This window comes from Muntiacus reevesi, chromosome 2, assembly GCF_963930625.1.
Source record: "Muntiacus reevesi chromosome 2, mMunRee1.1, whole genome shotgun sequence".
Classification (NCBI taxonomy): Eukaryota; Metazoa; Chordata; class Mammalia; order Artiodactyla; family Cervidae; genus Muntiacus; species Muntiacus reevesi.
The window spans coordinates 273,444,505-273,469,145 of NC_089250.1; the positions used below are offsets into that span (position 1 = coordinate 273,444,505).

General features: G+C 42.8%; 2 protein-coding genes and 1 pseudogene across 2 annotated transcripts in view; 1 reads left to right on the forward strand and 2 right to left on the reverse strand.

Annotated features, from left to right (window-relative positions):
• Positions 1–24,641, forward strand: part of LOC136161650 (zinc finger protein 665-like) — a 365,259-nt gene that overhangs the window by 200,191 nt on the left and 140,427 nt on the right. The window lies entirely within an intron of this gene.
• LOC136157614 (bolA-like protein 3 pseudogene) lies at positions 10,574–13,621 on the reverse strand (annotated as a pseudogene).
• The window catches only part of LOC136157615 (zinc finger protein 665-like), a 28,408-nt gene continuing 25,183 nt past the window's right edge, over positions 21,417–24,641 (reverse strand). Inside the window, exon 5 of the mRNA XM_065919442.1 lies at positions 21,417–24,592. Coding sequence (XP_065775514.1) covers positions 21,417–24,592 — 3,176 coding nt within the window. The remainder of the gene's footprint in view (positions 24,593–24,641) is intronic.

Here is a 24,641-nt window from a genome sequence, read left to right on the forward strand (position 1 = left end):
AGATCCAACCAGTCCATCCTAAAGGAAATCAGTCCTGAATATTCATAGGGAGGACGGATGCTAAAGCTGAAACTCCAATACCTCGACCACCTGATGCAAAGAATTGACTCACTGGTAAAGACCCTGATGCTGGGAATGACTGAAACCAAGAAGAGAAGGGAGCAACAGAGGATGAGATGGTTGGATGGCATCATGAACTCGATGGACATGAGTTTGAAGAAGCTCTGGGAGTTTGTGATGGACAGGGAAGCCTGGAGTACTGCAGTCCATGGGGTGGCAAAGAGTCGAACACGACTGAGCGACTGAACTGACTAACTGAAAAAACATACAAAGAAGATTTAGCAGCAACTTGACATGATTTCTATTAGACGAAAGGAAAGGAGGGAACACTTCCCAACTCAATTTATGAGGCCAGTATTACCGTGAGACAGTATGGACAAAGGTATCAGAAGAAAAGAAAAGATAAAGATAACTACCAACTAAATCCCACATGAAGAAGTAAACATTCTTAATAAAATATTAGCAAAAAAATCAGGAAGAGACAAAAAGAATTGTATGCCGTGATCCAATCGGGTATATGCGAGGGATAGAAGGCTATCTCGAATTTCAATCAATGTCATCCAGATTGTTGACAGACAAAAGAAGAAAAATCAAACTGTCTTATCAATTGATTCAGAAACTACATTTAACAAAAGTCAACAACCATTTATAATATAAACTTCAGAAAACAAAGAAGAGTGGGAACCTCCCTCAACTCAAGAAAGAACACCTGTAAAAACTTACAGCAAGCACCATACTCAGTGGTGAAAGACCGGATGCTTTTCCCCAGAGATTAGGAAGCGGAACCAGTATGTCCACTCTCAGCACTGCTATTGACATTGTTTTAGACATTCTAGCCAGTCAGTTAAGGGAGTAAAGTAAATAAAACCTATAAGGGCTTCCCTGGCGGTCCATCCAGGGGATAAGACTCTGTGCTCCCAATGCAGAGGGTCTGGTTTCGATCACTGGGCGGGGAACTAGATTCCACCACATGCTGCAACTAAGACTTCATGTGCTGCAAGGAAAAGATGCTACAAGGAAGACTGAAGATCCTAGATGCCACAACCAAAGCTAAACATAGCCAAATTAATAAATATAAATAAATGTTTTAACAAACAGTGGCAAAAGCTATATGGAGAGAAAAGGATGTTAAAATTGTACACCCATCAGGAGAAGACACTCTGGTTGTGGTAGGCTGAATAAGGCACTCCCCCTGCCCCAATACTGCCCACGTCCTCTTATCTACAACATGTTGAGTACTACTTTAAGTGTCCAAGGGGAGCTTGCAAATGTGATCTAGTTACAATCCAGACACAGGCGATTGGATGAACTGGTAAATGTAATATAATTCCAAAGGTCCTTCTAAGAAAAATACAGATGGAGATAGAATCATCTTGAAGCCGGTGATGTGATGGAAGGTAAAGAGATTTTAAGATACCTTGGGACTCCCCTGGTAGTCCAGTTGCTAAGACTTCACACTCCCAACACAGGGGACCCTGGTTCAATCCCCGGTCAGGGAACTAGATATCATATGCCACAACTAAGAGTTTGAATGCCTCAACTAAAGATCCCATGTACTTAAACCAAGAACTGGCCAAAAAAATAAATATTAAAAAAAATTTTTTTAATGCTGCCTTGCTGCCTTCAAAGGTAGAGTAAGAAAACAATGAGTCAAAGGAAGAAAATAACATCTAGAAACAGGAAAGGCAAGGAAAAGTATTCTGACCTGGAGAATCCAGAAGCAGCACAGGGCTGAGGGTTCATTTTACAATCCTGGCCTCCAGAACTGCAAGAGAACAAATTTGTTGCTTTAATCCACTCAGTTGGTGGTGATTTGTTACAGCAATAGGAAATTTAATGAAATGGAATATGTGAAAGGCAAAAGAATTTACAGGAATTTCTAGTAAACATATTAGGTGCCAGGGTACAGGAAAAACATACAAAAAACTACTCCAATTTTACAAATTACCGATTAACACATGGAAACTGAAATGTAAAAAAAAGAAAAGAAATGTAAAATATAACACCATGTTCCCCCCCAGGAAAAAAAAAATAAAACCATGTCTGAATGCTCAGAAAATTAAAACTAGAAAAAAAAATGTGCAAATCTAACAAAACATGTACTTTTTTAAATGGTAAAGAAAGAAAGAAAAGATGACCCTTACTTTAGGTCATCTTAGAGAAATATACTTTATTCATTAATTGGAAGATACAACACAGAAATGATGCTGGAATGCCCCAAACTGACATACAGGTTTAATGCATTTTCAATCAAGATTTTGCAGATACAAACAAAATATTACTCTAAAATTAATATGGAAGTAGTAACAAATTATTAGTGACAAGGGGAAGAAAATGTCTCTTTCATGTTGGACATGTGATGTTTTCAATGGAGAGAGTAATGGCATCCAGACAGGGAGGACTGATGATCTGATAAGCGTTTATTTTCTCAATTCAATGTCACCCTAGACTCACTATAAATCTACTATTTCAATTTACTTAAGGATATATTTCCAAAGATTTTAGATGCAAGGTGACATCTTTTCTTTTTCAAAATTATTACATTATATCTAATAGTTTCTCTTAATCATGCTGCTACACTAACAAAGCTATACTTATAATCCTTCAATTTCTCAATATCTGTAATTTTTGAGTACCACTTTCCCTTGTTTTCTTTTCTTTTTTTTTTTTAATATTTGTGTTGGGTCTTAGCTGCAGTGCAGACTCTCTAGTTGCAGCACTCGGGCTTAGTTACTCTGCATGTGGGATCATAGTTTCCTGACCAGAGATAGAACCTGTGTCCCCTGCATTGCAAGGTGGATTCTTAACCACTGGACCAAAGGAAGTCCTGTCTTTCCATTGTGAATTGACATAACCTCTCATAAAGTTGTGAATATGGTAACTTTCTAATACTTTCGCTTTTCAGTTCATTTCAGTCGTTCAGTCATATCCGACTCTGTGCGACCCCATGAACCGCAGCACGCCAGGCCTCCCTGTCCATCACCAACACCTGGAGTCCACCTAAACCCATGTCCACTGAGTCAGTGATGCCATCCAACCATCTCATCCTCTGTCGTCCCCTTCTCCTCCTGCCTTCAATCTTTCCCAGCATCAGGGTCTTTTCCAAAGAGTTAGTTCTTCACATCAGGTGGCTAAAGTACTGGAGTTTCAGCTTCAGCATCAGTCCCTCCATTGAACACCCAGGACTGATCTCCTTTAGGATGGACTGGTTGGATCTCCTTGGAGTCCAAGGGATTCTCAAGAGTCTTCTCCAACACCACAGTGCAAAAGCATCAATTCTTCGGCGCTCAGCTTTCTTTATAGTCCAACTCTCACATCCATACATGACCACTGGAAAAACCATAGCCTTGACTAGACAGACCTCTGTTGACAAACTGATGTCTCTGCTTTTTAATATGCTGTCTAGGTTGGTCATAACTTTCCTTCCAAGGAGTAAGCATTTTTTAATTTCATGTATGCAATCACTACCTGCAGTGATTTTGGACCCCAGAAAAATAAAGTCAGCTATGGTTTCCAATTTCCACTGTTTCCCCATGAAGTGATGGGACCAGATGCCATGATCTTAGTTTTCTGAATGCTGAGCTTTAAGCCGACTTTTTCACTCTCCTCTTTCACCTTCATCAAGAGGCTCTTTAGCTCTTCTTCACTTTCTGCCATAAGGGTGGTGTCATCTGCATATCTGAGCTTATTGTTATTTCTCCCAGCAATCTTGATTCCAGCTTGTGCTTCCTCCAGACCAGCATTTCTCATGATGTACTTTGCATAGAAGTTAAATAAGCAGAGTGACAATATACAGCCTTGACATACTCCTTTTCCTACTTGGAACCAGTCTGTTGTTCCATGTCCAGTTCTAACTGTAGCTTCTTGACCTGCATACAGGTTTCTCAAGAAGAAGGCCTGGTGGTCTGGTATTCTTATCTGTTTTAGAATTTTCCACGGTTTATTATGATCCACAAAGTCAAAGGTTTTGGCATATTCAATAAAGCAGAAATAGATGTTTTTCTGGAACAATCTTGTTGATTTCACAAGCTGAACAGTTTTATCACTTACTGGATCTGAAAATGCCACACAGTAGTGTACCACTAACTGAGGATTCAGCTTGTATTTTGTGGCCTTTAACAAGGGTGACCGAGGGGAGCTAGCCCATGTCCAAGGTCAGGGGCAGTGACAGACAGGAGTTACCCCAGGTCCAAGGTCAGGGCGGTGGTCAAGAGGAGCTACCCCATGTCCAAGATAAGGAGCAGCAGCTGTGCTTTGCTAGAGCAGCTGTGAAGCGATACCCCACATCCAAGGTAAGAGAAACCCAAGTAACAGAGTAGGCACTGAGAGAGGGCATCAGAGGCAGACAGACTGAAACCACAATCACAGAAAACTAGCCAATGTGATCACACGGACCACAGCCTTGTCCAACTCAATGAAACTAAGCCATGCCGTGTGGGGCCACCCAAGACAGACAGGTCATGGTGGAGAGGTCTGACAGAATGTGGTCCAGTGGAGAAGGGAATGGCAAACCACTTCAGTATTCTTGCCTTGAGAACCCCATGAACAGTATGAGAAGGCAAAATGATAGGATACTGAAAGAGGAATTCCCCAGGTCGGTAGGTGCCCAATATGCTACTGGAGATCAGTGGAGAAATAACTCCAGAAAGAATGAAGGGATGGCACCAAAGCAAAAACAATACCCAGTTGTGGATGAGACTGGTGATATAAGCAAGGTCCGATGCTGTAAAGAGCAATATTGCATAGGAACCTGGAATGTTAGGTCCAAGAATCAAGGCAAATTGGAAGCGGTCAAACAGGAGATGGCAAGAGTGAATGTAGACATTCTAGGAATCAGTGAACTAAAATGGACTGGAATGGGTGAATTTAACTCAGATGACCATTTTATCTACTACTGTGGGCAAGAATCCCTTAGAAAAAATGGAGTAGCCATGATGGTCAACAAAAGAGTCCGAAATGCAGTACTTGGATGCAATCTCAAAAACGACAGAATGATTTCTGTTTGTTTCCATGCAAACCATCTAATATCAAAGTAATCCAAGCCTATGCCCCAACCAGTAACGCTGAAGAAGCTGATTGAACGGTTTTATGGAGACCTACAAGACCTTTTAGAATTAACACCCAAAAAAGATCTCCTTTTCATTATAGGGGACTGGAATGCAAAAGTAGGAATTCAAGAAACACCTGGAGTAACAGGCAAATTTGGCCTTGGAGTATGGGATGAAGCAGGGCAAAGGCTAATAGAGTTTTGCCAAGAGAACGCGCTGGTCATAGCAAACACCCCCTTCCAACAACACAAGAGAAGACTCTACACATGGACATCACCAGATGGTCAACACCAAAATCAGATTGATTATATTCTTTGCAGCAAAAGATGGAGAAGCTCCATACACTCAGCAAAAACAAGACCAGGAGCTAACTGTGGCTCAGATCATGAACTCCTTATTGCCAAATACATATTTAAACTGAAGAAAGTAGGGAAAACCACTAGACCATTCAGGTATGACCTAAATCAAATCCCTTATGATTATACAGTGGAAGTGAGAAATAGATTTCAGGGATTAGATCTGACAGACAGAAAGCCTGATGACCTGTGGATGGAGGTTCGTGACACTGTACAGGAGACAGGGATCAAGACCATCCCCAAGGTAAAGAAATGCAAAAAGGCAAAATGGTTGTCTCAGGAGGCCTTACAAAGAGCTGTGAGAAGCAAAGGAAAAAAGGAAAGATTCCCATTTGAATGCAGAGTTCCAAAGAATAGCAAGGAGAGATAAGAAAGCCTTCCTTGGCGATCAATGCAAAGAAATAGAGGAAAAGAACAGAATGGGAAAGACTAGAGATCTCCTCAAGAAAATTAGAGATATAAAGGGAACATTTCAGGCAAAGATGGGTTCGATAAAGAACAGAAATGGTATGGACCTAAAGAAGCAGTAGATATTAAGAAGAGGTGGCAAGAATACACAGAAGAACTGTACAAAAAAGATCTTCACGAGCCAGATAATCACAATGGTGTGATCACTCACCTAGAGCCAGACATCCTGGAATGTGAAGTCAAGTGGGCCTTAGAAAGCATCACTACGAACAAAGCTAGTGGAGGTGATGGAATTCCAGTTGAGCTATTTCAGATCCTGAAAGATGATGCTGTAGCAGTGCTGCACTCAGTATGCCAGCAAATTTGGAAAACTAAGCAGTGGCCACAGGACTGGAAAAGGTCAGTTTTCATCCCAATCCCTAAGAAAGGAAATCCCAAAGAATGCTCAAACTACCACACAATTGCACTCATCTCTCATGCTTGTAAAGTAATGCTCAAAATTCTCCAAGCCAGGCTTCAGCAATACGTGAACCGAGAACTTCCAGATATTCAAGCTGGTTTTAGAAAAGGCAGAGGAACCAGAGATCAAATTGCCAGTATCCGCTGGATCATCGAAAAAGCAAGAGTTCCAGAAAAGCATCTACTTCTGCTTTATTGACTGTGCCAAAGTCTTCAACTGTGTGGATCACAATAAACTGTGGAAAATTCTGAAGGAGCTGGGAATACCAGACCACCTGACCTGCCTCTTGAGAAACCTGTATGTAGGTCAGGAAGTAACAGTTAGAACTGGACATGGAACAACAGACTGGTTCCAAATCGGAAAAGGAGTACGTCATGGCTGTGTATTGTCACCCTGCTTATTTAACGTCTATGCAGAGTACATCATGAAAAACACTGGGCTGGAAGTAGCACAAGCTGGAATCAAGATTGCTGGGAGAAATATCAATAAGCTCAGATATGCAGATGACACCACCCTTATGGCAGAAAGTGAAGAGGAACTGAAAAGCCTCTTGACGAAAGTGAAAGAGGAGAGTGAAAAAGTTGGTTTAAAGCTTAACATTCAGAAAACTAAGATCATGACATCTGGTACCATCACTTCATGGGAACTAGATGGGGAAACAGTGGAAACAGTGTCAGCGTTTATTTTTCTGGGCTCCACAATAACTTCAGATGGTGATTGCAGCCATGAAATTAAAAGATGCTTACTCCTTGGAAGGGAAGTTATGACCAACCGAGATAGCATATTTAAAAGAAGAGACATTACCTTGCCAACAAAGGTCCGTCTAGTCAAGGCTATGGTTTTTCCAGTGGTCATGTATGGATGTGAGAGTTGGACGGTGAAGAAAACTGAGCGCTGAAGAATTGATGCTTTTCTTTCTATTTTTTTTTTTGAATTGATGCTTTTCAACTGTGGTGTTGGAGAAGACTCTTGAGAGTACCTTGGACTGCAAGGAGATCCAACCAGTCCATCCTAAAGGAGATCAGTCCTGGGTGTTCATTGGAAGGACTGACAGTGAAGCTGAAACTCCAATACTTTGGCCACCTCATCCGAAGAGTTGACTCATTGGAAAAGACCCTGATGCTGGGAGGGCTTGGGGGCAGGAGAAGGGGACAACAGAGGATGAGATGGCTGGATGGCATCACCGACTGAAAGGACATGAGTCTGAGTAAACTCCGGGAGTTGGTGATAGACAGGGAGGCCAGGCGTGCTGCGATTCATGGGTCGCAGGGACCCATGCAGGGACATGACTGAGCGACTGAACTGAACTGAACTTTTGCAGAAATAGAAAAAAACTTGCAAGAAGTCATAGTGACCCTCAAGGACAACAAACTGAAAAAATACTCTTCAATAAGTAGAAAGAAGAAAAATGAAGGCCACCCTTTTAAAAATTTCAAGCCATATCACAATATAATCCAGATGGGGTAGTACTGGCATAAACACGGATTTATATATCAAGGGAAGAGAAAAGAATACTCAGAAATAACCATTTGCATGTATTTAAAATCTAATGACAAGAATGCTAAGAAAACCCAGTGGAAAAAAAGACAGTGCCATAACAAATGGTGAATCTATGGGTTAAACAATGAAGAGGAAACCTCACCTGCATCAAAAGTAAAAATATCTCTATGCCAAACCACAAAATGAACATAGTGAAAAGACACAATCTGAAGAATGAAGGCAATGAAAGTGAATTTCCAACTCTCCGAGATTTAGACTCATGTCACAGTTTCAAACAGATGATGGAATAGCACACCCTCTATCACTAATACCTGAGTCTGAACTTTCCATCCCATTTTCAGTCAAGATTTTGAAGTCAGTGCCTCTCTCACTTAGCTTCAATTACCCTAGAACAAATTTCCGTTTTTAGGTCTAATTTCAGATTTTACCAGGTACTGTGCATGTTAAAACCTGACTTCCTTGCACAGCTTCTTAATCCTGGTTGACAGAGAGCAGACTGCACATCCAGAAGGGCCCAAGGCAATCCCTGCTGCCCAAGAGCACTGAGACCCCTTCTCAAACCCGTGGGTGTGAAGCCCTGCCCAGGATGGTGTCCTCCACACAAGGTCCAGGCCACTGGGTCATGGGGAGACGGGTTCTAAGTGGAGACGACAGGCCCTGAGGGAAGTTCCCTGGTGAGTGTGCATGTACAGGTGTCAGGAAGGATACTTCAGAGTCAGAGATGATTAGTAAGTCCAAAGAAGGGCATTTCAGGAAGGACAGACTGAATCAACTGAAAATATGACTTTACCTGAGAAAGAGCCATTCCTGTTTTCTTCCCTTTTTTCCTCCTCTTCCCAGCTTCTTCCTCAGACAATGTAAGCTTTTAGAAGTTGATCTTGCAAGTGGAAAACAGGCTGCTTAAGGCTTCGGATCAACATCCGCCCTCCGCTTGCCACAACCACAAAAACAGGAAGACCTCACTATGAGGAACAGTCCTTTGCCGTCCACTCTCTCAAGGGGGATTTCTGCCCTCCTATTTCTTCCCTCACACCTGTCCTGCCCCCTCTGCAACTTGTTTCTCCTCTTGCTGCTCTTCTCCCCACCCCTACCCCTCCAATTGTCCTAAACATCTATACATCTCTTTCTCCAACTCCGCTCCCTCTCTGCCTTCTAGTCACACCGCTTCTCTCCCTCTTACACTCCCACTCGGGGGCACTCCAGGTGTCTATGCTTACTTCCTCTTCTCTTCTAGTCAGCACCTATCCCTGTTTCTCTCCTAGGATCACCCCTGTCAGCCCTCCTACCACAGGCGCAGGGCCGCTGTCCCCTTGTCTCCAACTCCTGGAGATCCCACGCCTTTGTTCATTTCTCTTTCACCCACCCGCTACTTTAAGGGCTAAATCTATTTCATTTTACCATCCCTTTGCAATTGCCTCAGCCATCCTGGGCGACCCCGTCGGTTCTCTCATTGTTTTCCACTTCTGAGTTTGCCTTTCACTCTCAGTCACTGCTTCCTCTGATGCCCCTCGCCCATGTATCTACAGAAATAATGAGTAAATGAAACGCCCGCCTATCAAAAGAGCACACGTGCCAACGAGACGGACTCGTGACCGAAAAACACTGGGTGTCACACGTCCAGCCCAGGGGTAAGGAAAACGGACTGACCAGGAAGGGAGGCCTACGGGCCAGAACGATCGGCCTGAGGAGACGCGAGGGCAGAGAGGCTGGGAGCGAGGGGGTCTCGGGGGCCGGGCGGGCTCTCCAGAATCCCAGGACCGGGGAGAGGACGCGACTTCTCCCGGAGTCGGGCTGTCGACGCGACCTCCAGGGGCCGACAGGGTGAGACGGTGGAGGTGGGCGTGCTCGAATGCACCTCGCGCCCGGGGACTTTACAAGGCACAGGCGTAGGTAGTAACGGTTAAGCTTAAAGCAGAAAAATATCCCGAAAGGCGGTGTCTCCGGGGTCGAAGACCGAAAAGCAAACGGCAAGGATAAGCCTCACAGCGATTTCGAATACTCGACCTGCAACGGCGGCCTCTGGGTTTATTTCGGGCGGAGGGCGGGGTATTGGGATATTACTTGCGCAGAACCACCCGGACCCTGAAGATAGACATGGTGAGGGCGGGTTGGACGGCGAAGCGCGCGACACACGTTTACACTAGGAGAAAAAAACTCAAGGGCCGCCCGGTTACCTTCTCTCAGCCTTCCGCTTCCGCAGGAAACCTGCGCACGCGCGGATTCCGAGGCGGAGCTTCCGGGCCGGGAGCTGGGCGGATCGCTGCAGGCGAGGGGGCGGCGAGGCGCGTCCAGGTCAGCAGATCGAGAGCAAGGCGGGGCAAGGGGCAGGGAGGTCCTTACCAGTCCTGTGAGGCCCCATAAATTACAGCCTGCTTTTTTTAATCTGTTGCCTTTAACATCTGAATACATAGCATATTCTTCTATAATTACAATATGGAAATGTCTATGAACAAAATAACCTTTTTGTCATACGTTGAGGAAAGAACGGTGGTAGTAGTGAAAGTCGCTCAGTCGTGTCCGACTCTGCGACCCCATGATCTGTACAGTCCGTGGAATTCTCCAGGCCAGAATACTGGAGTCGGTAGTCTTTCCCTTCTGCGTGGGATCTTCCCAAGCCAGGGATCTAACCCAGGTCTCCCGCATTGCAGGCGGATTCTTTACCAGCTGAGCCACAAGGGAAGCCCCTGTTGGTAAGATTCATCCCCTGTTTTAGCAACAACATCTAAGCAGCCAGGGTATGGTCAGTGTCTGGGGACAGACTGAAAAGCCTGCAATCCGTGCATACCTTTGATTTCTTCTTTTAGTGCCTGTTGGCTGCTGGACAGTTCTCTTCTCCTTCAATTCTTCCGATTTAATTTGAATTTTATACATTCCCCCACAGCCTCCTGGAAATTTTGAGGATTTGGGTCACTTTGCGCTCCCCCTCGGAATGCGAGGAAAACATGCAGTGGGCACAGTGGAGAAGAGGAAGGTGGCGGGCTCCGGGGACCAGAGGCGCTGCTGCGGCGGGGCTCCACGCCGCCTCGCTGGCAGAGGCGGCCGGCCTTCCCTCGTCGCTGTGTTACCTCGTTACACTTTCAAGGCAAAAGCTTCTAACTTTGTAGACCAGTTATGTTGGAAACTAGGATATTTCCTCCTAACAAGTAGAAAAGTTTCAATAAAGATTCTTTTTTCCTTTTAAAAATTTTTTGAAATTATGAAAGTATGACAACACATTTACATGAGGCTTTGAAAATAGTTGCAGTTCCACTATATAATTTTTTAAGTAGACAAATTAAGATTTTTAGGTGGAATTTCAATATTAAACTCTCAAAAATTAATAGAATGGACAGGAAAGCAGGATATAGAAGACCTGAAAACAACTGTGAACCAATTCAACATAATTAAGACTTATACAATTTCACACAACAGCAGGATACAAATTTTATTCAAGTTCCCATAGACTATTAACCGGGAGACACTGGAACATGATGTAAAACAAGGTGCTAAAGTTTCATGGCCTAAATAAAGGGTATTGAAATCATACAGGGCCTGTTCTCTTAATACTGTGAAACTATGTGAGAAATCAATACCAACAGGTATTTGAAAATAACCCACATATTTTCAAGTGCAATAAATAAATAAATGGTTTTCTCAGCAGGTTCTTGCCTGTCCTGCTCCTGGCAATTCAGGGGTTGGGAACCTGGGTCTCTAAAAAGTTCCTGTTGGATGGTAATTGAAGGCAAAATATTTCCTCCCATTAGAATAATTTAAGCATCTTAAGAAAATAAGAGATTTTTCTGGATTTCTCTCTGTATTGCAAACTAAAATAAGAACTACAAAACTATCCCTGGGGAAAACGTTCCATTTTACAGTGGCATCCTGTATAACATTTTTCCTCTTTGTTCCTCATTCACCTGGAAGGGCAAACTCCACATGGCTCAGTTCCAGAGACACAAGGTCAAAACCTACAGTATGAGACTGGAGGACTAAGGTATGTGATAACTTCTGTCAGTACCTTTTGCTTTTTCTATTTCAAATTGACAAATTTTACTAACCATTGCTTTAAAAAGAGCAATTTTCACTGATCAGTTGCTAAGTCGAATCTGACTCTTTACAACTCCATGAACTGCAGCACGCCAGGCTTCCCTGTCCTTCACTATCTCCCAGGGTATTCTCAAACTTGTGTTCACTGAGTGGGTAATGCCATCCACCCATCTCATCCTTTGTCTCCCTCTTCTCCTGCCCACAATCTTTCCCAGCATCAGGGTCTTTTCCATTGAGTCCGCTCTTTGCATCATGTGGTCAAAAAGAGCAATACATCTTTACAAATTGATGAAAACCGTATTGTACCTTTAGGACACATTCTAAGGTTCTACTGCTCTCCACACAACAGGACAATAATTGAGAGACAAGTCGTTGGGGCAGGAATAGCAACTTTATTCAGAAAGTCAGCAAACCGAAAATATGGTGGACTTGTACCCCGAAAAGCATCTTACCCGAGTTGGAACTCAGTCCCCTTTTATACTAAAAGAGGAGGGAGTAAAGTCAAGTCAAATTCCTTTGAACCTAACGAATCAAACAGTTAAGTAACAGAGCATAAAAGTCCAACAGTAAGAGTTCCCTGAGCAACCTAAACTAACATCAAGGAATCTGAAGAGCAATCAGTCAGTTCAGTTCAGGTCAGTCGGTCAGTCGTGTCCGACTCTGCAACCTCATGAATCACACCATGCCACACCTCCCCGTCCATCACAAACTCATGGACTCTACCCAAACCCATGTCCATCCAGTCGGTGATGCCATCCAGCCATCTCATCCTCTCTTGTCCCCTTCTCCTCCTGCCCCCAAGCCCGCCGAGCATTAGGGTCTTTTCCAGTGAGTCAGCTCATCGCATGAGGTAGCCAAAGCACTGGACTTTCAGCTTGAGCATCAGTCCTTCCAATGAACACCCAGGACTGATCTCCTTTAGGATGGACTGGTTGGATCTCCTTGCAGTACAAGGGACTCCCAAGAGTCTTCTCCAACACCACAGTTGAAAAGCATCAATTTTTCGGTGCTCAGCTTTCCTCATCTTCCAACACTCACATCTATACATGACTACTGGAAAAACCATAGCCTTGATTAGATGGATCTTTGTTGGCCAAGTAATGTCTCTGAGGTTTCTCATGATGTACTCTGCATATAAGTTACATAAGCAGGTTGAAAATATACAGCCTTGACGTACTTTTCCTATTTGGGACCAGTCTGTTGTTCCATGTCCAGTTCTAACTGTTGCTTCCTGACCTTCATACAGGTTTCCCAAGAGACAGCTCAGATGGTCAGGTATTGGGATCGAATCCAGGTCTCCCTCATTGCAGGTGGATTCTTTACAAACTGAGCTGTGAGGGAACCCCTCGGGGATTTTAGCAACAATTATTTTACAGATTGCATAATGATTCTTGCTCTTCCAAAAAACATCACAAAATCCCCTCCATGGAGTCAATGCTGTGGGGAACCTTCTGGATCCCACCTCCAGGACCAATGCACCCATCCCTCCCTGTGGGCTCAGCTCAGGCCTTGATTCTAACACACTGCAGGGTAACAGTCCTCTTCCCAATTACACTTTCTTCCTTCCTTCTCAGGTGTGATCATGACTTTCCCAATCAACCAACACACGCAAACTTCAGTCACAGCATCTGTGTCCCAGGGAAACTGAGCTAAGACACTGTGGCATGCCCACCCTTCCAGGCAACCCACAGTTAGCCATGAGCCCACATCCAGGTCCTCCAGTCAAAGCTGAGACCACGCTTGTCAACAGTTCCACACAACATGATCGCACAACTGTTGCAGGGAAGACCAATTGTGATTCCCAGTTGGAACGGTTTCTTTGCCTTGGTTCTCACTGCTGTGGTTATTGTAATCATCCATAATGGCTGGCCTCAGAGGACCCTACCTCTTGGCCTGACTGTTCAACTAAAGTGCCTCATGTTGAGCTCACAGGGAGATACTCTGACCTCCCAACCTGTGAATGGTTGCAGGAAAGAAGAGATGAACACAGAAGGCTGGCTGTCCCTGAGATGTACTGCAAGACGGATGGCCCTTTTGACCTTACTTCCCCACTGCCTCTCCCTCTCCATCCTCCCTTCTGACTTTATTTCCTCACTGCTTCTTTGTCTACTTTCATAAAAGAATCTGGCATCCAGACACCAACAAGTTGGCTATTTTGAAATATTAGTTAGCCACCTTCTTGGTTGGCTGGTTTTCAAAATGAAGTCCCATTGTTTGCCTCAAGAAGTCGTCTCCTGGAAGCACTGGCCTCTCTCACAGGCAGCAGAGCGAGCTTGAACTGGGTCACACCACTATGCTTGCAACACCCATACACCATTCAGAGGGCTCATCCAGAGGCCGAAACTTGCCTCCTCTCACACCTCTCCTAGACCCCCGATAGCTTCCTCTCCACTTTTCCACATTCTTTCGCCGCTTTTCTGTGCTCTGTTGAGCAACAGGGCTAAACATCAGAGACCACTGGGCCTGGGCATCACACAGAAACACACAAGCCGCAAATGCAAAGGCACTGGGCGCTCAGTATGGAGACCAAGAAACTAGCCCTCCTGGGAGAACATGCCAGGGACTGGGGACATCACAAAGTTTTAAAGGTCCTTGAGATTTGGCTCAATTGGGCTCAGTTGAGAAGTCATTGAGAAAGGCCCCAATCTCACTGCCACCTGTTGTCCCTGACTGAGCTAATTGGAAGATACCCCAGCTCTTTCGGAAGGGGGGCCTCCTTCATAGCCCCTTAGATTCCAAAGCTTCTGGCCACTCTAACCACAGTAAAATCAGTTATCCCCCACTCTGAGTAGATAAACTGCTGATAGCAATGCGTTTCCTCAATACAGCCCTCATTCTGAGTCTCTCATTAACATGAAAAACAATCCTCGCGGGATTCTATTCTTAAGATCTTATTATCCAATCAGCCCACAAGTTGCACACCAAGACCTGAGCCTATTAATAACCCTGTCTCTACATCCGACACAGCTCTGTACAACACTCATGTCACTGACTTCACAATTCTAGGACAACCTCCCTTCTCCGATTAATTTTAATTAATGAAGACAACCCAAATCTACTCAACTCTATCAAAGGTCTGTTAGCTAGAAGCATTTTCAATCAATTCTTTACCTCTGACAATATTCCACGAACAACATTCCCACAAATAACCAGGCCTCATTACTTGAAGCTAACTGCTCCTTGTCCACCTGCCCCACATAATCATCTTAGGTTTAGTGTAGCACTGACAGTCAACCTTGAGGCACAAAATCTAAAATTACCCCTCAAATGTCTTCAGATTCTCAAATCTCTTAAGATATTTTCCCACTATATACACCACTTTCCACTGTACTTCTCAGCAGTCCATAAATCAGCATTATCCACATTGGGTCTCACTGACTGGAAAACTACCAACCAAAACTCACTTCTTTAATTCAAATAAAACACTAGTAACAGACCAAAGAGGCTTCCCAGGTGGCTCAGTGGTAAAGAATCCTGCTGCCAATGGAGATGCAAGAGATGGGGATTTTATCCCTGAGTCAGAAGATCCCCAGGATTAGGAAATGGCATCCCACTCCAGTATTCTTGCCTGGGAAATTCCATGGACATAGGAGCCTGGCGGGCTACACTCCATGGGGTCTCAAAGCCTCGGAAATGTCTGAGCATAGAGACCATTTTATGTTTTTCTCTGATTCTAGAGCTCATACATGTAACCAGCATCACTAAAAATAACCTCCTAAAATGAAGAGTCTCTGTAGTCAATTTATGACCCTGGTCATATAAACCAGAAAAGGACAGTAATATGACTCCCTAACACTCGAGAGAAGAACTCCAGCTCCACCACCAGTTGCAAAGATTAAATTCTCACCTAGTTCTTGAACAAGTGCTTTGGTATATTTACAAAATTATCAAGTGCCGTGCATCAATTATAATCACTTTCCCCCTATAAATTCCTATATATTTCTTGGACGATATATGTTTTCCTCAGGAGTTTACACTGAAAGGAAATTAGACCACGGGCCTCTCAAGGCAACAACTGGATTTACTTGAGGAGGAAAGGTTTGGGGATTAGGAAGGTCTGAAGTCACCGGAGACCACAGATACGGAGTAGAGGAGACCCTACGGGCGGAGGTTAACAGGACTAAAAAGGAAAAAAACAGTACCTCACTATTCCCGGGGAGACCGCACCTACCAAGTCTCGGCTTCAGGAATTGCTGTAAACAAACATCCTTCTAGTGAAGACACCAGAGACTCCCAAGCAGTAGGTTCCAGAGGAAAGGGAGAGTGAGGGGCGGAACCAGGGACACACGCCTCCGTAGGACATGTGAGGGGGGGGGGTCCAGCGGCCCGGACAGGGGCGCACGAAAGCCTACCTGCTTGTTCCTCTTTTTGGTTCCAGGGTGTCTTGTCAGAGTTAAGCAGTACTTGAGAGTCTCTCACGTCTTGTGTTGCAGCATTGATTGCTCATTAACTTAAGTAACTGTAAACATTTTTAATAAAACCTTAAAATTCTGTGGGATAATCACAATGGAAAGAAAGAAGCTATTGGCATAACATTTGAAGTCCTGCATAGCTGATGACAGAGGATGAGATGGTTGGATGGCATCACCAACACAATGAGTTTGAGTAAACTCTGGGAGTTGATGATGGACAGGGAGGCTTGGCGTGCTGTAGTCCATGGGGTCACAGAGTCGGACATGACTGAGAGACGGAACCAAATTGTACTTGGAGTCCTGCTGATGAGGCTGAAGTGATTCAGAGCCCTGGGAACTGAAACCTGGTCTGCTGGCCAGGTTGGGGATGGGTGGGGGTTGATGTGGGGTGGCTGGTGGGGTGGGGCTGGAAGTGGGGTGCTAGCTGAACCCAGGAATATTCCTACAATTAGAATTAATTTAAGCACTTTAAGTAAACAAGGACTGGCTTTGTGTAGTGATGACAAGCTAGAATTTGAAACACAAAACTCTTAGAAAGGGCTATTTCATACAAACACTTCTGAGAAAAATGTCTTGACATTCAACTTTTCCAAGGATCAAGCTTATTAGTCACTGCAGGGGCCCTGAGTGCACCCTGAGGGGAATGCAGGATTAAGAAAAGCAGGCACCATACTGTGCTTTGGACAGTCTAGCCTTGGGATTTCAGGAAGGGTCTCTTGGGTCCATCCATGACTTCAGCAAGTCCAGATAAGTTTGGGGGACTCTCTCCTGGTTTTCAGATCTCCCAGTTATTTGTTGATGACCCCAATTTTGTTTGGAAGCGTATTATACATAGCGCCCAGTTAAAAGACGCTGAGTAGAACCTCCCTGGTGGTTCAGCGGTGAATAATCTACCTGCCAATGCACAGGACCCGGGTTTGATCCCTGGTGTGGGAGGATGCCACGTGCCTCGCAGCAACTAAGCCCGTGCAACACAAGGACTGAGACTGTGCTCTAAAGCCTGTGCTATGCAATACCAGCAGCCCCAGCAATGAGAAGCCTGCACACAAGGAACCAGAAAGTCGCTCCTGCTGCTGCAGCTAGAGAAAGGCCACCTGCAGCAAAAAGAGGCTCAGCTCAGCCTATAGAACAGACAGACACTTAGTCCTCTGGACCGACCAAAAGAAACTTCACAACACCAGTCTCCAACCATACCTCAGCCAAGGTTACATGGAGAATTCACAGGGCGATTGCTGCAAAAGGAGAAAGGAGCCAGCACAATGAAGACTCAGCAGAGCCAAAGATAAATTTTAAAGATTATTAAGGGACAAACAGACTGGTTCCAAATAGGAAAAGGAGTACGTCAAGGCTGTATATTGTCACCCTGCTTATTTAACTTCTATGCAGAGTACATCATGAGAAACGCTGGGCTGGAAGAAGCACAAGCTGTCATTAAGATTGCCACGAGAAATATCAATAACCTCAGATATGCAGATGACACCACCCTCATGGCAGAAAGTGAAGAGGAACTTAAAAGCCTCTTGATGAAAGTGAAAGGGGAGAGTGAAAAAGTTGGCTTAAAGCTCAACATTCAGAAAACTAAGATCATGGCATTCGGTCCCATAACTTCATGGGAACTAGATGGGGAAACAGTGGAAACAGTGTCAGACTTTATTTTGGGGGACTCCAAAATCACTTCAGATGGTGATTGCAGCCATGAAGTTATGACGCTTACTCCAAAAAAAAAAAAAAAAAAAAAGACACTCCTTGGAAGGAAAGTTATGACCAATCTAGATAGCATATTAAAAAGCAGAGACATTACTTTGCCAACAAAGGTCCGTCTAGTCAAGGCTATGGTTTTTCCAGTGGTCATGTATGGATGTGAGAGTTGGACCGTGAAGAAAGCTGAGCGCCGAAGAACTGATGCTTTTCAACTGTGGTGTTGGAGGAGATTTGAGAGTCCCTTGGCCTTCCATCCTAAAGGAGATCAGTCCTGGGTGATCATTGGAAGGACTGACACTGAAGCAGAAACTCCAATACTTTGGCCACCTCATGTGAAGAGTTGACTCATTGGAAAAGACCTTGATGCTGGGAGGGCTTGGGGGTGGAAGAAGGGGACGACAGGGGATGAGATGGCTGGATGGCATCACCGACTTGATAGACATGAGTTTGAGTAAACTCCGGGAGTATTTTGATGGACAGGGAGGCGTGGCGTGGTGTGATTCATGAGATTGCAAAGAGTCGGAAACGACTGAGCGAGTGAACTGAACTGAACTGAGAGAAAAAACTTTTAATAAGAAATGTATTCTTCTTTACAAAAGTTTCTGTTCCATGCCTATGATGACAAAGCTTCAAAAACTTAAATGAGAAAAACTTGTTTACATCATAATGTATAATACTTAAGCCAATACTTCAATGTAATGGAATGTCAAATTTCTATATGATCACTTGACGGTGATTAGGCAATTTACTTCTTGTTGAAAAATTGGAATATATTTTCTCTCATGTCTTTGTTGTCTGTTTCTGAAAGATCTCTCACTTGTGGACAACAAAGCACATTGTCAAATATAAAGTCTTAAGACACTAGAATTTGTTTTCACCAAAATTATCAACATGGCACTATTTATAAATATTTCTATGTGTACTACCTAACTGAACTCAAGTCTTAAAGGAACTTTCTTTACATTTACAGGGCACCTACTATGTTCCTTGTCATTGTCTACATGCATTATAATGTTACAAACGTCTAAACATAACCCACAGACTTATGTATTTGTTAGTGGAAGGCAGGAAAGAAATGTAAATTAAATTAGATCTGGGTCATAACGTGGATAGAAAAAGTAACGCTAAGGAAAAACTATTGAAATATACAAAATAGGATGGCAGTATTTAAGAGATTAACACTGGAACATATATATTACCATATGTAAAAGAGCCAGTGGGAGTTTAATGTGTGAGCAAGTGCTCTGTGACAATCTGGAGGGATACAGTGACGAGAGAGGTGGGTTCAGGAAGGAAGGGATGTATGTACGCCTATGGCCTATTCAAGATGTACAGCAAAAATCATCACAATATTGTAAAAAAAAAAAACAAAAAAACAAATTTACTGATGATGACTTAGGGCTGAACACAGAATCAAAGCTTTCCCACACTTAACACATTTGTGTAGTTTTCCTTCAGGTTGAATTTTCTGAGGGTCAAAAAGTTGATGTATTTTACTGCATTCTCTACATGTTTAAGTTTTCACTGCAGTATGGATCCTCAGATGATCTGCAACATCATTCCTTGTGACTGAAGGGTTTGCCACATAAATAACATGTATGTGGTTCCTCTCCTCTATGAAATGCCTAATGGGCAGTTCATGCTGAACATGCACTGGAAACTCTGCCACATTCATTTCACTTGTATGTTTTCTATACAATATGAACTCTGAATTGTAAGGCCTGAACACTGATTAAAGGCTTTGTACCACTCACGACATTTGCACTAAAATGTTTCTCACAGAATAACAGTAAATACATACTTACTGGGGCTCCAGGACAGGCACCTTTGTGGTATATGCAGATTCCCAGCCCATCCAGCCCCTGGACTGTTTCCTTCTTCGAAGCAGAATAGAAGGCATGCAGATTTTTCTTGGGCATTGGGCAGTTTTTCTCCCGGCCTCTCTCACCTTGCCTTCTATATTAATGCTGACTTTGAAAACAAGATTTTGTGAAGCAGGATTTCTGTTCCAAAAGTAAGAGCTAAGACAAGAAAGGAGGAGGTCAGAGGGGCAAGTAGGTGTTGATCGCTTCAAGATTCAGATGGAAGTCTAGTTCTCACTGACCAGCTCTGGGTGTGATACCAGAGAGCTGAACTTCTTCAGGCCTCGTCCCTTGTACTAAACCATATATTTAGAGAGGAGACTTCTCTTCTTACCAGAACATTCCATTGATGTAAGGGCTTTATATAGAAAGGCTTTCACTTTTGGGTTCCTTGAGTTTAAAGGATGACTTTTTATGGGCCACTCTTTGTTTTTTTCCCTTAATGTAAAAAACGTTATAAGGGTACAGATAATTCCTAAAACAGTAGAAGTGAGTTCATTTTGAAGACTGTGAAAAGACTGAATGTCATGCACTACTCATTATATCAGTTTATTCCAATATGTTCATGTTCATACCAGGATGAAAAGAAAACCAAACCTCTATGTAAAAGGTAAGCACATTTTTAAGACAAAAATGTTGTATTTCTTCAGTGCAGACTTATTATAAATACCTTATAGGACCGAGTTTTAACCTGGTGTGATTTTTTTTTTTCTCTTCCCTGAAAGAGTTATGCAGTAGTAGAAGCTTCTAACCAAGGAAGAACTTGAAGGACTGGGAGATTTGATCCCCTTGTCTCCAGGCTGTGACTTTAAGTTCCCTCCCTCCATCCCGTTAGTTATTGTTAAATATAGCAAAGGAATTTTTAGCTTTCATAACCCAAATGAAGAAAGTGGATTTTTTGTTTTGTTTTGTTTGCTTGTGGATTTGTGTAATCATTGATGGCTAAGTTTGGCTGATTGTGATATAAAGAATGGCTTCTGTTTTCTGTATTTATTCATACACCAGAAATAGTGTTTATTGTTATGCAAAGACTATAAAAGTTTTCATAAGCCTTTATATTTTGAAATCTTTATTTAAACACTGTTGAAAAATGTGGCATAAATATTGTGTCATTATTTAATAAACTGTAATAATATATATTAACAAAAAAATTTTTTTAAATAAAATGTTTCTCACAACTGTCACATTTCTAATGTTTCTCTTTAGTATGAATTCTCAGATGGATTCTAAGTTTGTCATTTCAAGTAAAGCACTGGCCATATATATCATATTTATATGGTTTCTCTCCTGTCTGAACTGCTGATGATGTTATGGATGACGGTGCCTAAATGGTTTGTCACAATTCTTATATTTCTAAGGTTCTCTCCAGTATGAATTCTCTGATGAACTGCAAAGTTTGCATTCACACTGAAATCCCTGCCACATATACCTCATTTTTCTGGTTTCTCTCCCGTATGAACTCTCTGATGAAACAAATGCCTTGCCACATACATCACATATATGATTTCTCTCCAGTATAAATTCTCCGACGGAGAACAAGTTTTGCAGTCTGATTAAAGTCCTTCTTGCCACACATCACATTTTTAAGATTTCTCTCCAGTATGAACTCTCTGATGAACAGCAAGATGTCCAGTACGAGTAAACGCCTTGCCACACTCATCACATTTATATGGCTTCTCTCCAGTATGAATTCTCTGATGAACTGCAAGGCTTGAAGTTACACTAAAGTCTTTGCCACATACATAGCATTTATATGGTTTCTCTCCAGTATGAACTCTCTGATGAACAGCAAGATGTCCAGTACGAGTAAACGTCTTGCCACATACATCACATTTATATGGTTTCTCTCCAGTATGACTTCTCCGATGAACTGCAAGGCTTGAATTTATACTAAAGCCTTTGCCACATACATCACATTTATATGGCTTCTCTCCAGTATGAATTCTCCGATGATTTGCAAGCCCTGAAGTTTCACTAAAGCTTTTGCCACATACATCACATTTATATGGTTTCTCTCCAGTATGAATTCGCTGATGAACTGCAAGATGTGTAGACTTTTTAAAGGCCTTGCCACATACATCACATTTATATGGCTTCTCTCCAGTATGAATTCTCCGATGAACTGCAAGGCTTGAATTTGAACTAAAGGACTTGCCACATACATGACATTTATATGGCTTCTCTCCAGTATGAACTCTCTGATGAACTGCAAGGGTTGAAGTTTCACTAAAGCCTTTGCCACATACATCACATTTATATGGCTTCTCTCCAGTATGAACTCTCTGATGAACTGCAAGGCTTGAAGTTTCACTAAAGCCTTTGCCACATACATCACATTTATATGGTTTCTCTCCAGTATGAACTCTCTGATGAACAGCAAGATGTCCAGTATGAGTAAACGCCTTGCCACACACATCGCATTTATATGGTTTCTCTCCCGTATGAGTTCTCTGATGAACTTTAAGTTGTGAGTTTTGAGTAACGCATCGGCCACATACATCACATTTATATGCTGTCTCTCCAGTATGAATTCTCCGATGAACTGCAAGCTTTGAAGCTGACCTAAAGCCTTTGCCACATACATCACATTTATATGGTTTCTCTCCAGTATGAATTCTCCGATGAACTGCAAGATGTGTAGACTGATTAAAGGCCTTGTCACATACATCACATTTATATGGTTTCTCTCCAGTATGAATTCGCCGATGAACTGCAAGATGTGTAGACGTATTAAAGGCCTTGTCACATACATCACATTTATATGGTTTCTCTCCAGTATGAATTCTCCAATGGACTACAAGGCTTGAATTTAAAGTAAAGGACTTGCCACATACATGACATTTATATGGCTTCTCTCCACTATGAACTCTCCGATGAACTGCAAGGCTTGAAGTTCCACTAAAGCCTTTGCCACATACATGACATTTATATGGTTTCTCTCCAGTATGAACTCTCTGATGAATAGCAAGATCTCCAGTATGAGTAAACGCCTTGCCACACACATCACATTTATATGGTGTCTCTCCAGTATGAATTCTCCAATGAACTGCAAGGCTTGAATTTGAACTAAAGGACTTGCCACATACATGACATTTATATGGTTTCTCTCCAGTATGAACTCTCTGATGAACAGCAAGATGTCCAGTACGAGTAAACACCTTGCCACACACATCACATTTATATGGTGTCTCTCCAGTATGAATTCTCCGATGAACTGCAAGCCTTGAAGTTTCACTAAAGCCTTTGCCACATACATCACATTTATATGGTTTCTCTCCAGTATGAACTCTCTGATGAACAGCAAGATGTCCAGTACGAGTAAACGCCTTGCCACACACATCACATTTATATGGTTTCTCTCCAGTATGCATTCTCCGATGAACTGCAAGGCTTGAAGTTACACTAAAGTCTTTGCCACATACATAGCATTTATATGGTTTCTCTCCAGTATGAACTCTCTGATGAACAGCAAGATGTCCAGTACGAGTAAACGCCTTGCCACACACATCACATTTATATGGCTTCTCTCCAGTATGAACTCTCCGATGAACTGCAAGGCTTGAAGTTATACTAAAGCCTTTGCCACATACATCACATTTATGTGGTTTCTCTCCAGTATGACTTCTCCGATGAACTGCAAGGCTTGAATTTGAACTAAAGGACTTGCCACACACATCACATTTATATGGTTTCTCTCCAGTATGAATTCTCCGATGATTTGCAAGTCCTGAAGTTTCACTAAAGCCTTTGCCACATACATCACATTTATATGGTTTCTCTCCAGTATGAATTCGCCGATGAGCTGCAAGATGTGTAGACGTATTAAAGGCCTTGCCACATACATCACATTTATATGGTTTCTCTCCACTATGAATTCTCCAATGAACTACAAGGCTTGAATTTGAAGTAAAGGACTTGCCACATACATCACATTTATATGGCTTCTCTCCAGTATGAACTCTCTGATGAACTGCAAGGCTTGAAGTTTCACTAAAGCCTTTGCCACATACATCACATTTATATGGTTTCTCTCCAGTATGAACTCTCTGATGAACAGCAAGATGTCCAGTATGAGCAAACGCCTTGCCACACACATCACATTTATATGCTTTCTCTCCAGTATGAATTCTCCAATGAATTGCAAGTTGTCTAGTTTGATTAAAAGCCTTGCCACACACGTCGCATTTACATGGTTTTCCTCCTATATGGATTCTTTGATGTCCAGTGAGTTCTGAGTCCTGAAGAAAGGTTATGTCACACTCATTACATTTGTAAGGTCTTTTCTTTTGTGTTTCATGGTCTGGTAACAGTTCTGAAGGATGCATAACACCATTCTCATGTTTATGAGAAAAGCCTTTGCAGACATTACCAGTTCTCTGAGGTGGTAAACCTGTGGCGCTGACATTTGTCACAACTTGACTACATTCAAAAATTATCCCTTCAGATTGCACCACCTGCAATTCATTCTGAAAGCTTGATCCGTGCCTCTCAAAAGGTCTCTTTCCTACATCACTTCTACTAGGATGATGTCTTCCATCAGTGAGGTTTTTGTTATGGGATGTAGACATTCCTTTGTCATTTCTTTCATCATTTGTCCACAGACAATCAAAGTCATGTATATTTTCCTGGATGTCCCTCAGGTGAAAATCTTTGATTTCAACGCTTTCAGCTCGTCCAAACATCACTCTTTGAAAAATCTCCCCTTTACCACTGTTTACTGTTGCCTGTAATTTCTTGATCTTATCTATATGAGACATATCTACAAGACATAAAGAACCACAGGTATTTTATTAGTAACAATTCATAAA